Consider the following 15306-nt stretch of genomic DNA (forward strand, 5'->3'; position numbering starts at 1 on the left):
TTATCTCATTATTTCTTCTTTAGAATGTTTGAGCAAATTTTGGAAATGCATGGTAGTGCGAACATACATACAGATAAAGAGATTCTCGATTTTTGCAACATTCTAGATGACAATTCAAAACTTTTGATTACGGAAATAGGCGGACTACGCACATTTTTATTAAAGTGTAATAGATTTACATTCGATAAGAAGCGCAGAGATGTTGTTTATCTCACCAGTCAGGAAGAATTTTATGAACACTGTCAGAGTAGTAGAACACACGAAAGTTACTATTCATCAATTGATGAGTCAACTGCGTTTGAGGATATAGACCTCAAAAAGTTATTTCCTTGTCGGCCTGGTTCCAATGTTAATTTAAATCCAAAGGCTGAGGCTTTTGTTCCTGTACAATTAAACTCGGAAAGTGAGGATAGTCCAAAAATAGTGGAAATCACTGACAGTGAGATACCACCAAATGTTGAGGTATTGAAAAGTTCCAGCTCTTTAGAGACTCCTGTGACATCTAATGACAAAACAACTGTGAAAGAAAATATTTCAATGAAACATTATAAGGAATTTGAAAAAAAGTTAAATATAGATTCGACAGAGACACAGAAAGATGAGGTAATAAAGGATACTGCATTGAAATCAGACAAAAAAAATAATATTGAAACCAAAAAGGGTGTGATTTCTCCTGAAACAAATCCAACCCCTGCAAGAAAGCGAGAAGTGGCAAGCGAGTTTCGCCAGCAAATATTAACAGATATTATTAAAACCAATAAAACAGTGTATTCTGGTTCTGGAAAAAACACTGAATTTGAATTTGAAGTGATTCAAAATGAAACGCGAGAGAATGTTAATATGACTTCTTTTAAGCACTCAAGTAACAATATGGTGTATATTATATCAGATAAAAACAAAGAAAGCAGCTGCAGACGAGACCTTCTTTCCAGAGCATTATATTCAGATACAGATAACGAAAAGAAATCTGTAAAGAAATGTTCTGCGAAAAACAATGACAAGACGTCGAATTCGAAGAAGAAAGACGAAAAGGCGACAACTACAGACAAAAAAGTTTTTGCTACTAAAAAGAAGGAGGAGAGCAAAATCGAAAAAATAAAGGAGGTGGAGAGAGTTAAGAAATTGATTGAGAAGTCCGACAAGGAACCTCTTTGTGTCGGCGAGGCTGGTGTTCAAGTTGATTTAATGCAAAAAGAAATGTCTGAAATGATACGAAAAAAAGAGTCTTTGCAGGAGTTGAATAAAACTCTCCTTAATGATTTGAAATCTGAACGAGGTAAAAGGGAACAAGATTTGAAGGTGGAACATGCTAAAATAGAAAAGTTAAAAGAGGATTTGAGTAAGCAAAGAAATAAATATGCAACTATGCATGACCGGTTGCAAAGTGAAGTGAGTGAGAAAAAAAAGCTTTACGAGGTAGGTGTCGTCTTCAACTGTTTCAGTAAATTCTTTTTTTTTTTTTTTTGCCCAAAAAATTCCGCAGGTTATCAAACAATTTTAAGTCATTGCGACTTAATAATAATAAATGATTTACTTTATTAGAGTAGAGACAAATGATCATGTTTTTTTTGTCTAGAAATTAAAAAAAGAAAGCGTGCGTGTCCAACAAGGTAATGAACATGAAATAAAAAAATTAAGTACTGAAAATAAAGATTTGACTGATCAAGTCAATGATATGAAGGGAGAAATAAAGGAGTTATTGGGAAAACAGGAGAGGTAATGTAACGAATAGGATTTAATAAAAATATGTTTGACTGTCTCTGCTTAATAGTAATCTATATGCTATAATTATTTTGCATAGATTCCAACGTGAAAGGGACGAAAGAGATAGTTCTTTTGCTGAATTGAAATCAACCTTGATTGGTGACAGGTTAGTGTGTTGTTGTCGTAGTAGTTGTTGTTGTTGTTGTTGTTGTTGTTGTTGTTGTTGTTGTCGTTATTTGTTTATTAGGGTACCCACTTCCTCCTCATAACTCCTCAAATTTAAAAGGTCTTCTCAATTCTCCTCAAATGTCCTAAAAATTTTTTGAAATTTAGGTTTTCTTCTCAAATTTCTCCAAAAAATTTTGACATTTGGTTATTTTTTATGTATAATAGTTTTTATATTATTTTTTTTTGAATCACCACAGTTGGTGGTTGTTATGGCCTGCAAACATTACTTTTTTGTTGTGTTTGTATTTGAAGCAAAGTTTCTTAGTTTTCTTTTGTAGGAAAATATTGAGATGTCTGTGTGTTCCTTCATTTTTACAACTGCAAGTTTTGCTTCTCAAATCTCTTCAATTTTGTTAACAAAAGCTCCTCAAAAATCACAAAAATCTCCTGAAAGGTCCTCAAATGTTCTTAAATTTTGTTTTGAAAACAGAGTGGGAACCCTGTTTATAGTTTTGTTGTTTTCCTGATTTTGTTGTTGTTTGTTGTTATTGTTTTGTTGTTGTAACAAAAACCTTTTTGTTATTTCAAGTATTTTGTTTTAAGTCTTCATGCGAACAAGCTAATCAGACATTGTCAATACCACCGTAGTTTTTATTGCAACGTATAAAAGAAAATATAAATGATATTTTTAGGAGACGTCATCAGCAGGAAAAATCTGATCTTGAAGAGATTGTTCAACGCCTTACAAACAGTCAATCACAACAAACTCAAAGAGCACAGAGAGTTGAGGTAGAATATATATATATATGTTGGTTAGGCCCCAGCTAACTCACATTGCAAACTTTTGAAAGGAGTGGAAATTTCTGTCGAGACATTTTATAAAATGGTCTTCTTATACTATTAGAAATTGAATCTTATAGCTGTGAAGTTATGTAGTTGAAGAAATTATGAAAAAATCTTAAAAACTAATGGGTTTGTACATCCTACTGAGCGGGATAAAGTTAATTTTTTGTCACGTTGTCACTAGTTTTTCTTCCATTTAGATTGCACTGTTGGAAGTGAAGAAAGATGTTGTCACAACCAAGTATCGCGATCAAGCTACCATTATACAAAACACGCTTAATCAAATGCAATTCTGGCCGTACGTATAAATTCAACTCTAGTGAATTGTGACATCATATTGAATTTTTTTGAAGCAAAAAGAGTTTTGTATGTCAACTTAAAGCGCAGAATATCTTGACAGAATGATTTTCTCTCTTTAGGCGTGTACCCGATGCACACAAGATCAGATTAATCTGGGAAGAATATAAGAAAAATTTTCAAACATGCTTCGAAAAAATGCAGGTTAGTGTAACACTTGATTTGATGAATAGTAGTTCTGATACTTTTTCAAAAAGGAAGTAGTCATGCTTCATATTTTATCTTTGTACTGCAACACAAATCCTTAAATACATCAAATTTAGAAATTAAATCGAAACAAAACCCTCTAATTTTCTTCACCAGGAAGAATTCCTCGCGCTGATACAGGCGGTGAAAGATGGACAACCATTGGAGAAAATGCCACCTGCTAAGTATGCTGAACCACCGCCCTACCCCAAGACGCCAATGGTAGGATTAATAATATGTACACAGCCAAATAGCTGGATATCTTATTAACTTATACTCGAAGGAGAATGAATTGTTGAGATAGACCCTTAAAGCTTAGATCATAAGATATAGATACCTTATTATTTCCCTTTTTTGTTTTCCAGCTGTTTTATGACTCCCCTAAATATCGTTTTAGTTTCAAATTCGTTTAAACAATAAAGCTTCTTCGTTTTTGATAACATTTGGAATAGTCAACAAGAAAAATTTGCTGACCATGATGTGATATTAAACTATAGATTTTTTTGTCACATAAATGCTGTTTTAGGACACAATTTGTAAATGTTTACATTGTTCCAACCTCTACTATTCTAAATCCATGCAAGACGCACTGAAAAGGGGGTTTAGTACACCTATGCAATAAATTATATTACATAACGGTTTTTGTTTTAGATGCAACCGAACATACCAGCTCAGTTAAAAGCCCAACAAATGCAAATAATGGCAGCAGCCCAGCAGCGTCACAGAGTTGTGCCTGTAGCTCCAACAACGCAGAGTTCGTCCTCTGTTAGTAATCAAACTGACCAGGTGCCATTATCACAAACACCAGTGGCTAAACTGATGGTAGACCCTTACAAAAACAACACTCAAGAAGTTACGAGCGATGCTACTGTATCCACTGCATCTGCTACTTTATCCACTGTATCTGCTACTGTATCAGGGTATGAGAGTGATTCTGAGGACTCTGAGAACTCCTCTGGTCAAAGTGATGAGCCTAAACCACAGATTAAAATGATGGATCGAATTATTATGAGATTAGGAGCTATTTTCCAGAATTTCTCAAGGTTAGTTGTGTCTTGGCTTATCCAAATATGCCTGCAGGTTGCCACTTGGAAAATTCTGTTTATATGTATTTAAATTAAATTAAATTTGAAGTAGAAAACTTTTTATACGTGGTAGGAGGTGTTTAACAAAATGCACAGTCTTTAATATTAGGACGAAGTCACGGCAAAAAGTGGGCATAAGAATGTGCTATGGCCGAGGAAAAGTCAGGAAATTTTAATGAATTTTATGACCTCCCTATAATTGTTATGTGTACGTGGAAAAAAATCAGCATGTGACTAAACTGTTTTGTCTTTATCTAATTTTCCAATATTTCAACGTGTGTTGCAATTTTTTTGTTTTACTTTTCTTCTTTTCTGCTGGTATTGGTGAAAATCTTTAATTTGTTATCTTGTAATTGTGTCTGGGTACTTCTTGAAAACAGAGACATAAAGGAGACAAAGGAATCATCTTAAATATGGTATACTGTTCACTGCATACTATGGGTTTGTTGTTTTAAGGGATGAATTGGAGTACTTTGCGTATGAATATCGACGAAGACACGGTTCTTTAAGTGGAATGAGGCTTGACGAAATTGTGTCGAATATCGAACGCATGATTCGAACGGAAAGACAATTTGCTAATCAGGTAATTACATGTGTTTAGGTTGATATTGATGTATTATTAACATGTCATTAACTGGCTTCTTTTACAATGCTTTTTAAGTCTGCCAGCTCACCGAAACAAGCTCCAAGAAGATCTCATGTAGACAGAAGTAAACCTCTGTACACACGTCAATCCGCTGACTTGCCCAATGTACCAGGTATAATCTACTGTAACTTTGACTTCTAACACTTTTTGTCGTCTATGTGAATTTGCCAAAGGAAAATTTGTAGACAAGTGGATCAGTTATCTTTTCTCTCTTTTTATTAACATTCGTTCGTAGAATTAAACTCTCTCTGAAGTCATCGTTTATGTTGCGCGTTTGTTATATACAAAAAAAATTGGCGAAAAAAGGATTAAGTTTTTCCATATCTCTTACACGTTGATGACATTAGTTATCTGTTTTTTTCGTGTTGTATTCTGCAAGATAAGTTTCATGTGATTTGGTTGGCAATCCTATCTTGGTGTGTGATCTCAATCCTTTGTCGTTTTTAATTAATAGAACGGCATGCCCCCTTCATTAAAAAGCAATTAATTTCTCTGTGAGTTGCCGAAGCATAATCATTAAATGATGCTATCAACAACTGTCTTTTGAAATAATGGCTAATCAAAACGTTTTAATCTTTAATCCTACAATGGGGTGTGTGTTTTGTTTTTGTTTGCTTGTTTTTGTTTGCTTGCTTTTTGTTGTATTTATTTATTTTTCTTAGTGTGCATAAACGCTGCAATGTTTTGTTTGTTTTTCCTTTCTTACAAAATGCAGTAATTCATTTATCTGTTGTGGGTTGATTTTTTTGTTAATGTGCTTTGCTTGTATATTAACCGCAAAATAGTTAAAAAGCAGTTTAACACAACGTTAAATGTTCGACAGTCTTTTATGTTAACCATCAACAGCCTCGGCGTGACGGCGTCAGAGAGTTGTATGGCAGCCATCTGTTGTGATTAGTCAGCAAGTGACAGGTCGTATTTCATTTAGTGCATGCAAAACGAGTACGCGCTCACCATGTGGCGTCAAATCATCCTTCTAGACCGGAATCGTGGTTAGACCATCCCTCTGCACATAAACCTGTCAGTATATTTGGACATGAAGAACCTTGCGTTATCTGCTATGAAGATATGACAAGAATGACGGCACTCAAGTTGCATTGTGGGCATGTGTTTCATCGAAATGTAAGTTATTTAATAAAGTATAAGCTTTTTAAATAAATTCAGTAGTATTATTAAACCACCATTATCATCACGTTTACTCATATTACCAGGGCGCTTAACAATATTTTTATCATCACTATAGAGAGTTTTATCTAAAGGGGCGTCACCCCGTATTTATAGGCCCGCCCCTGTTGTTAAAACAAAGGACCGCTTAAACAGTATAAATATATTTGTACTTTACTTTCGAGGTGGGTATTTCATTGGCATGCTAAACCTGCCATTCACGGTATTTCTTACGAAGAGTTCTCCGTTGCTTTATCATAAAAAAATTGTTTTCAATGACACTGATATTAAAAACTCCTGTGTCCACTTTTTTGAAGTTCCACGATTGCAAAAGAGCTCATTCAAGCATCATCATCAAGAACATCATTATGTTAACTTCAAATAAATACCGTGATGCTATTTAATGTAAGCAGAACCGTTACGATATCCGGAGTTTGTTTTGATGATGTGAAAAAATGTGAACGGTTATTTCGCAGGTTTATATCGGAGCGGCGGCCTGTACATTACTTTTAAAAGAATTATTAAGAACTTGAATTTTATGAAATAAATTTCGCGATTAAAAAACAAACAAATGAAACCACAAATAAAAAATCCCGCGCAAGTCTCTCACATTGAGGTAGTCTAATTTTAAACATAAATGTTTTTACTAATTTTGTTCTGCGTTATTAACAGCACACCTCATTGTAGAAACAAAAAACGTTATGAGATTTCCGTTCACTGTAATTTGTAAGAAATGAGATATATTATAGACAGTACATTTTTACGGAAATATGCCACATTTGTTCATTAACTTGACATAACTTGCGAAGGAAATCTTTCTACGCATATCCTGAACTGTTCTTCTCTTCACTATTATGATGTATTCTAAATTTTTTTGCGGCTTTTTAGTGTATTACCTGTTGGTTGAACGAGCAAAGAACTTGTCCCGTTTGTCGTGTGTTTGCTTTGCTTCCCGATGAGTATCCAGCCCTTGGGTGAACTAAAGACCGAACATGTATACTTATAGTTGGAAAAGAAAACGGATAACTGTGTCCCAGTAAATTTATAACGTTGGCCGTTTTGCATAATATAAACTATTTTTTATTGTTTTTTATTCTTGATTTTTGTACTTTTATCCTTGTTAAATATATCAATATTTTTTTGTATCGAAAAACAGCAGATCTACACCTAGCATTTAAAGTTTCTACTTTCATATAAAAAGAATTAGCACGGATATACTACTCTTACTAAAATTAGAGAAGCCGTGTATTATGAAATCCGTATCATATTTTAAGGGTAGGAATTTTTGTGATTATTGTCCTTTCTCGCAAAGTTTCTTTTGAACATTCCAAATCAAAGAATTGAAACTATACATAATTCTTGACTCGAAATTTGAATTTCTTTCCCACATCTTTAATCGCGAAAAGTTTTTTACGCAAAAATAAAAATTGGCACAAAATCATGGGCACTCACAAAAGTTTCTGCACATGAAGTGATCACGCGTTCATCCTCGTCCAAAGTGTTGTTGCCTGATTTCAAGTTCGCTATCGCGCACTTAACGGCTAACAAGAGTTAGTTTTTTCGCTGTCGGCTTTCAATGTCAAAAAGGCAAGTACCCCTGGAAATGAGGTTGTCACTTGTTTACGAGGCCATGTTAAGCTTGGTTCCGGGGTCCTAAAGGTTGTATCCTCGTGAAAAACGCTAATGATCGTCTTGGGAACGAGGATGTAATGTTTGTTTTCCCGAAATGAGTGTGTTTGTTTTGTTGAAATATTTGGTTAATTGTGCACACTTGCACATTGAGATGAAAGCTTTCGCTTTCTTGAGTTTTCAAGTGAGAAAGAAAAACTCTTGTGGGTGTTTTTTTCATTTTTGCGTGCAATTCCATATTTATACGTGAATAGCTGCTATAAATTTAGAGCTTTCTCCTAAAAAAAAAAACGAGTGGCGACCGTCTACTCAACTGTTAACGCTTATGGCATGTAAAGTTTGCCGTGTTATGGATAATTTGCATTAAATAAATTTGATTTTGCTGATTTTTTAGGCCCAAAGGTGTAGCAAAACGAAAACATACGAATATATAAGAATTTCCAGACTTCATATTACGTAGTTTGAGGAAGGGACGTTTATAACCAAACTAAGCACATAAAAGTTCAGAGAAACAGTGTGAATCTCTTTATATACTTTCTTGTTTTGTTATTTCGACGAACCACTAAACAGAGCATTTCGAAAATTTACGAACGTCCGAGAGAACTCAAAGTCAAGTGTTCTAATGAAAACATCGTGTAGTTTTCCGCAAAATCGATTTTTGTAAAGCTAAAATAACTTTCACGCCCTTCGTCTAACATCGTCATGAATACTTTTTTATCCATTTTAAATCCAACTTCCTACGCCTTTAAATATTTTACACTTTACTGTCCTTTCATTAGCAGATCGCCCTCGGTGCCGACATTTTTAAAATCTGTCACAAAAGGAAACTGGGAACAACATTAAATTCTTTCGCCGCAATAAATAATACAAAAAATAATAAAAAAATTAACCAATGAAAACCGTCATAACTGTTCTATTGAATTACGAATCAGTTTGTTATGGAAGGAGCCATTTTACTTAGCCTTCGGGAATGAGATTTGAGGTTGAAAAAAACATCAAATTTGTTAGTGGTTTGTAGTGGTTGAGTATTTGCTAAGTATATATGTTGATTTATAACAATGTATTTCTTTCGAAGCATCAAATTATCTGCAATATGATATTGTCTTTATATGGTGTGAAAGCTAGCTAGAGAGAGAGACAGCGTACATTTAAGTGTTGTTCATTTTGCGATTTTCAGCTAGCTAGCTAAAATACCCTATAAAACAAAGCTGCTGTGAACGGAGAGAAATGTATTTAGCTAGCTATCTAAAAATTAAATAAATTATATCAAAAAATGCACATATTATGTGTAATAAAGTTTGCTTTGATTTTAAAGTGTGTTTTTCAAGAGTAGTTACAAGTGGGTGGGTTTTACTTGTCTTGTCATTAACAAAGTTTTTTTTATAACTAGCTATAAAAATGGATGATTACGATGATGGAGTTATTGAAGTGCAAGTTATCCCTCAAGATGATAACTGGGGAGAAACCGCCACTATTACAGGTAAATAATACATCTTTTGTTTTATCAAATATACTGTGACATTTTACCTAACAATATAAGATAATTTAAGATTACCAGTTAGTGTTTTAACCACCAAGATTCAAATTGCTACATATGTTTATTACCGAAACTGTATATATTGCTTCATTTAGAAACGGCAACTTCAGTGTATTCTGATCTTGATCAAGACCTTGATGTTTTTGGAGATGAAACTGAAAAACAAAGTTACACTTGCCCTAGTTCAAAGCAAGCTATTGGCATTATATTATCTTGCATTCTAGCATTATTTGCTGTTTTGTCACCAGTAGCTTTCATTGTATTGCCTCACTTGATGAAAAAAATAGATAATGCTACTTCTACAATTGCCTGTGAAGGAATGTACATTGGTATTAGCGTTAAGGAAATCGTATTGTTGGTTGGTTTATGGGCACTGTATGTGCGACCAACAAAGGCATTTTTACCACGGCTCAATATTTTTAAAGTCGGAATGATGGTTTTAGTATACATTGTAATCATCTGTTTTTGGTTATTTTTTGCAATAAAAGTTATTGGCGGAAAGAGGTCCAGACGTCCAGATGATATAGCAAGTTTTGCAATATCATTTATGGATTGTATGTTGGTTTTGCATTACTTGGCTTTATTGCTAATGTGGATACGACGTGAAGAAAAGGTGTTTACCATTTCAGTTATCCGAAATGTTGATGGCATGAGAAAATATTATAACATTGGACAGTGTTCAATACAAAAAGCTGCTTTGTTTGTCTTAGAGCAATATTACATTGATTTCACAGAATATAACCCATACATGCCTCGCCCTACATCTCGTACAAAAATTAGTAACAAATTAGCAGGGTTGAAGATATATGATTTGGATGGAAAAGGTGATACTGGTAACAGCCTCTCACAGCAGGCTTCAAAGGCAATGATAGCAGCTGCTGCAGCTGGTCGTAGGAGGGAAGGCCGAAATGATCGTTTTTATGAAGAAATGGAATTAGACAAAAGAATAAGGAAACGCAGGGCTAGGCTGGTAGCATCTGCTGAAGAAGCATTTGGTCACATAGCAAGATTAAACGCCTTTGAGATGAATAAAAAAGCCAATGGTTCAATGGATCCAGAAGAGGCAGCACAAGCTATATTTCCAACGTTAGCAAGACCTTTGCAGAAGTACTTGCGAACCACAAAGCAGCAACTCCATTATCCTTTGGAATCTATTTTAAAACATTTAGCACATTGTATCAGCTATGATCTATCTTCAAAGGCGTTTATAGAACGTTATACTTGTGACCAACCATGTATTTCTTATGTTGGTTCTGATCAAAATCAGGAATGGACATTGGTGTGTGACATAGCACCATCACGACAAACAAGCGAAGGTACTGTCTTTCAACTTAAGTGTGAAGACATCTCGCTTGTAATCGCTGTGTCAAGAATGCCAATATTTCAAATGAGTGAAGATGCATATAACTCTGACTTTAATAAGTTTATATTACGTCTGAATTCTGAAACATCAGTATAATGAATGTCTTCACATTGATATCAATTCAGATTGTACACCAAAGATTAAGAAAGAACTAGATCAGCCAGAGATCAGAAAATTCCACCTATAATTATTCTTGAGACTCAACTAACACAGAACTGCAGTGCAGTGCAACAGCAAAATGAACTTGATAATGTTTACAAAAGCATTTTTTTAAGAACTTGAATAAAATTACCATGGACAATGGAGTATTTTGGTAATTTTTAAGAGTGGTAACTTTTCAAAAATATGTTTAAAGCTATGTAAGTAAAAACAAAGATCTAACATTAGTTTTCGAAAGTTTTAATCATAAACAAGATGTTGTAATGATAAATAAGTAATTTTGAAGTGTGACTTTTAGTGTGTAAAATTATTTGTCTTATTATAATTAAGCAGTAACTTGTGAGATTCTAAGCATGTATGTGGTTTTGCGAAAGTAAAAATGTGTTTCCTTCCTTCATATTAGGTGAAACTTTTTTATCAAAATATAGTTTTTTTTGCCTGTCGTTTCCTTCCACGATGGAAAGCTTCCCGCTGTGAGTGTTTTTCTTTGATGTAAAATTCACATGACTTATGTTATTGTTCATCTATTTATTTTGTCAATAAACACTAATAAAATATATGCTTTTCTCTTTTATTATATTTTTCTCAAGTGAACAATATGAAAACTTAATAAGTTTTAGTTTCTCCTAGGTAACTTAATTTTATTTAGATGCTTCTTTTCTTATTATTTTTTTCTATTTATTTAGAGTAATATTAATTTATATGTGTTATGTGATATACTCTTTTTAGAAAAAAGATGCTGGATGTATTTGAATAATTTTTTCCCCGCGTTTCTTCACAGCTATAATATTCAAAACAGCTTTTATTTTCGTGCATACTCGACTATATGCGTGTACGGCGATTTACCATTCGCGTAGGGAATTGAACAACTCAAATTCTTGTTTGTTTGTACATTGTCCAGTGTTTTTCGGTTACAGTAAATCTTTTGAAAACTCTGGAAAGAATCTATTTTTCTCATAGTTGTTGTTTCTGCCGAGGCACAGTAACACCAGTAGCCTAGGTAAAACCTGAAATTAAACGACGCTAGTACCGAAGTTTGTTTCTGAAATAAAGCAAACAAATCAACATAATAGGGGAGGCTTTAATAGTAAGCTTTATTTGTGCGTGTCGTATATAGCTTTGTTTGAAAATATAAAACAGTCTCCATCGCAGTGCTTAAATTCAAACGCAATATTGTAACTGATATGCCAGGAACTTCCAGGAAAACGATTACGAATTACGCTAATGGCTATAGCAACTCGTAAAAAAGAATTTAATTAAAACGATTCAGCTCAACTGACTTAAAAAAAAGCATTAAAATAACGCGAATCAGAAGATACATTTATTTTTGTTTTCAGAATTGGTTCATTGATAACACCAGGTTCTCTTGTTTTCTTTGAAGGGTTTACCACATCCAGATGCACTACAGCTTGCCTTAATTGTGCGAATGAACTGGAACAATACTGCGTTTTTTTTTTTCATCAATCAAACAGAAGAACGAATTATGCGTGTGTGTTAAGCTTTGTGTTGTGGCTGCCAGAAAATTTCTTTTAAATGTTATTACAGGCATTTAAAATTAATTTTGAAAATGCGCGTTAATTTTTGTGTCTTGTTAATTTCCTGAAATAAGTGATGTATGTATCTATTTTTCGTCAGAATAATTTTTTTTTACATGCTTGTTCGTTTTTACAATCAAATAATGACTGGAGCAAGTAGAAGACATATTTTGTCTTATCATCAAGCCCCATCAAGCCAACACATTTCCCTGCTGCTCAGTGATGTGTTGCGAATTTTTGCGTTAAGGCTCTTTAGACAAAGTTTTAAATAATACTTCACCCTCGTTACCACGGATTTTTTCTGATTTTGGTATCAACCTTGTCCCCAGGCCCTTTAAATACTTGAGGCAAAGAACCTTGAAACTATTGTTAACCGTCAAGTAAGCGCTTTGACATCAGGGACAAATGAATGAATGTTTTAATATACAAGAGGGCAACAGGTTAAAAAATCCAAAATCCGTAGGAACAAGAATGAATAACAATTTCGCAGGACCATTTTTTCTCGAAAACCACTTAGAGCATTGGTATTAACCTGGTGTGGTGGGTCAAAGCCGCAAACAAGTGAACTGGGGAAAGATTTATATTTAAATAACAAGAAAAAGTTGATTAAGCAGTAAAATTGTATTGTATTCTTGAAAATCATATTCTTATCTTGTTCATGAACACGAAACTTCTTGTTCTTTAAAGTCCTTATTTTTTCCAGCAATTTGTTTTTATAAAAATCAGTGTGATCTGATCGTTATGTTGCGAAAGCGCTAACAACTTGATAAATTGTTCTTGCGAAAGTTTTTAACATAGGGTGAAGTAAGAAAAGAACAGCTGATGTTAAAATTGGCAGTGATGAAAACAGACATGCTGTCTTTTTATTTGACGGATCAATCATGTTATTCAATCAACACTCAATAGAAAATTATATTTTATTAGCATAGCACAATGTTGGTATGTCGTGTAATATCTTGGGATTAGAAAGATAAAACCCGATCAACAAAAATTGATCCGTACGGCTTGAATGAACAGTAAAATCACGGTTTACTTTTTATTGAAATAATTGTTTTTAATTTATCTTAATACGATAATCCCTTTCCGTACAGAAGTTCTAAAAAACAATGAAGTGTAAACTTGCTGAACTGTAAATTCAAACAGATAAAAATTTTGTATGTTAACCTTACCTCGATCTAAGACCTTTTACCGTAACCACAGATATATCTTTTTATAATATTTCTATGCCGTAACGGTGATTTCTGTAGAACCATAAGAAATACATTGTTGTTAAGAAGCAAAAGGCATGGAACCAAAGTAGTTTTGGAAACTGGTACAGAAGACGGAGAATCATTCTCGTGCCCAAAGCTCTTTGAAATGACAGGCGACGTGAATAAATAAAAGATAACAAATAAATAAATAAAACTAAGGGTTTTTAGAGAGCTCTGGGTCGAGAATGGCAAAGAGTTTAATTTTAGATGAGCTACTATTTTGCCAAATGAAAGGGTGAATGTGCAGTCTAGTGTCGAGATTCGAGAAGCTCCCTCAATTCTTTTTCGCCCTGAAAGTCTATTATGCTTATAAAAGTTGTGCTTACAGTCTATCTGGTTACCATAGCTACACAAAGAGGTAGTCTTTATTTAACCCTCGCTGATGTAGAAGTTGAAACAGCAATGTGAAGCATGTATCTTTACTATCCACACTAGTTGCAAAGGACGTATGCAAACACTACTGCACTGCATTATACCTTGGAGGTATCTCCATGATTATACGCAATATTAAGCTTGACGATTACTTACTTTCTTGTTAACCTTCTATTTAAAAATGACAGAATTCACGTGTTTTTTGCTTAATTAGACTGGTGTATCAAATCGAAATCTAAGCTTAAATTAATACATTTTTTGAATTTACATAACTTCACAAAAAAAATGAACAAAATATAGTGAAAACAGCACGGCTAATTTTGAATTTAGCGCCACAAGCGATCATCATCAACCTGTCAGAAAACACGGGGAAGAGGTGGATAAGTGATCACATTGGTTGTTTCTGTATTAATGTCGCGCATTTTAAACTTACCACTGTTTACAGAGGACGTCGGGTGTTAGGTTATTTGGTTAAATCCATACTCATGAAACATGTTAATTGCGCAAAATTCGAAATCGCATGACGATTTCGAATTTTGCGACTTTCGTTGGCCGCGACGTGGATTCTTTCGTTGTGAGGGCGCGCGAACGAATGCTACTAGCGAATATTACGTGTTATTTATCTGGCTTACTTGTCCACAAATTAAATCTCGCAAAAAATTATGGCCTTTATCTCTTTTTGTGTTTACTCGCTTCAGGCTGGGCTGTTGCTTAGCAAGTTGCTTATTAAAAAAAGTATAATTCTCGAAAGTAGTGCCGATTATGATGCGGACACCAAAAAGTTAACTTATTTTATCAGAGTTCAAAAGGTGTTTATTTCAATCTAAACTCTTACGTGCAATTTGTGAATACCTCTTTCCTAGTTTTGTATTCGGTAAAATATTCACCGAAATAAATAACACAATTCAGATATGGTTGGAATATACAAACGGTGACAGCACAAAGAATAACAAAGTTTTTTTCTAAACGAATATTTCCAGCTCTTGATATTACAAGGCTGATAATAAAATCCTGTTTATGAAAACATGGAGTACAGTAAAAAATGTATATTTTCGCGCCAAAATTTTAGAAAAACACTATTATGATTTCCTTTCTGTAGTTGAAAAAAACGTTGGTTTGCTCTTTAGTTACATTTGAAATTAACTACTAGCAACTTTTATATATAATCTTTAGTTTTTAGATCTATTTCATTTAACACAAGTGAAAGTTTTGGACGCGAGTGAACTATAAATATTTAACTAACTCATGTTTAACAAAACATAAATCCATGTCCATAGTTTAGGTGGTCCACTTGAAGAACACGTCAAA

The 15306-nt window shown here is 33.8% G+C and overlaps 2 protein-coding genes across 4 annotated transcripts in view; both read left to right on the plus strand.

Annotated features, from left to right (window-relative positions):
* LOC130636737 (E3 ubiquitin-protein ligase TTC3-like) overlaps positions 1-7323 on the plus strand; it is a 68190-nt gene extending 60867 nt beyond the window's left edge. For all 3 annotated transcript variants that reach the window (XM_057446567.1, XM_057446568.1, XM_057446569.1), the window contains 12 exons: positions 24-1416; positions 1577-1716; positions 1802-1870; positions 2565-2661; positions 2916-3013; positions 3135-3216; positions 3376-3480; positions 3910-4301; positions 4800-4926; positions 5005-5101; positions 5918-6111; positions 7042-7323. In XM_057446567.1, coding sequence (XP_057302550.1) covers positions 24-1416; positions 1577-1716; positions 1802-1870; positions 2565-2661; positions 2916-3013; positions 3135-3216; positions 3376-3480; positions 3910-4301; positions 4800-4926; positions 5005-5101; positions 5918-6111; positions 7042-7131 — 2884 coding nt within the window. In that variant the 3' untranslated portion in view covers positions 7132-7323. The remainder of the gene's footprint in view (positions 1-23; positions 1417-1576; positions 1717-1801; positions 1871-2564; positions 2662-2915; positions 3014-3134; positions 3217-3375; positions 3481-3909; positions 4302-4799; positions 4927-5004; positions 5102-5917; positions 6112-7041) is intronic.
* Positions 7324-9172: 1849 nt separating this feature from the next.
* On the plus strand, positions 9173-10921 carry LOC130636741 (vang-like protein 1). Its single transcript, XM_057446571.1, has 2 exons — positions 9173-9262; positions 9415-10921. The coding sequence occupies exons 1-2, from the start codon at positions 9181-9183 to the stop codon at positions 10776-10778; spliced, it is 1446 nt and encodes a 481-aa protein (XP_057302554.1). The 5' UTR covers positions 9173-9180; the 3' UTR covers positions 10779-10921.
* Positions 10922-15306: the final 4385 nt, after the last annotated feature.

The sequence above is a fragment of the Hydractinia symbiolongicarpus genome, chromosome 3, assembly GCF_029227915.1.
Source record: "Hydractinia symbiolongicarpus strain clone_291-10 chromosome 3, HSymV2.1, whole genome shotgun sequence".
Classification (NCBI taxonomy): Eukaryota; Metazoa; Cnidaria; class Hydrozoa; order Anthoathecata; family Hydractiniidae; genus Hydractinia; species Hydractinia symbiolongicarpus.

Bases quoted from the DNA above. Each gene is read 5' to 3' on its own strand.
- LOC130636741 (XM_057446571.1), top strand. From the start codon at position 9,181: ATGGATGATTACGATGATGGAGTTATTGAAGTGCAAGTTATCCCTCAA. The intron at 9,263-9,414 runs GTAAATAATACA...TGCTTCATTTAG, and splicing joins AGAAACCGCCACTATTACAG to AAACGGCAACTTCAGTGTAT.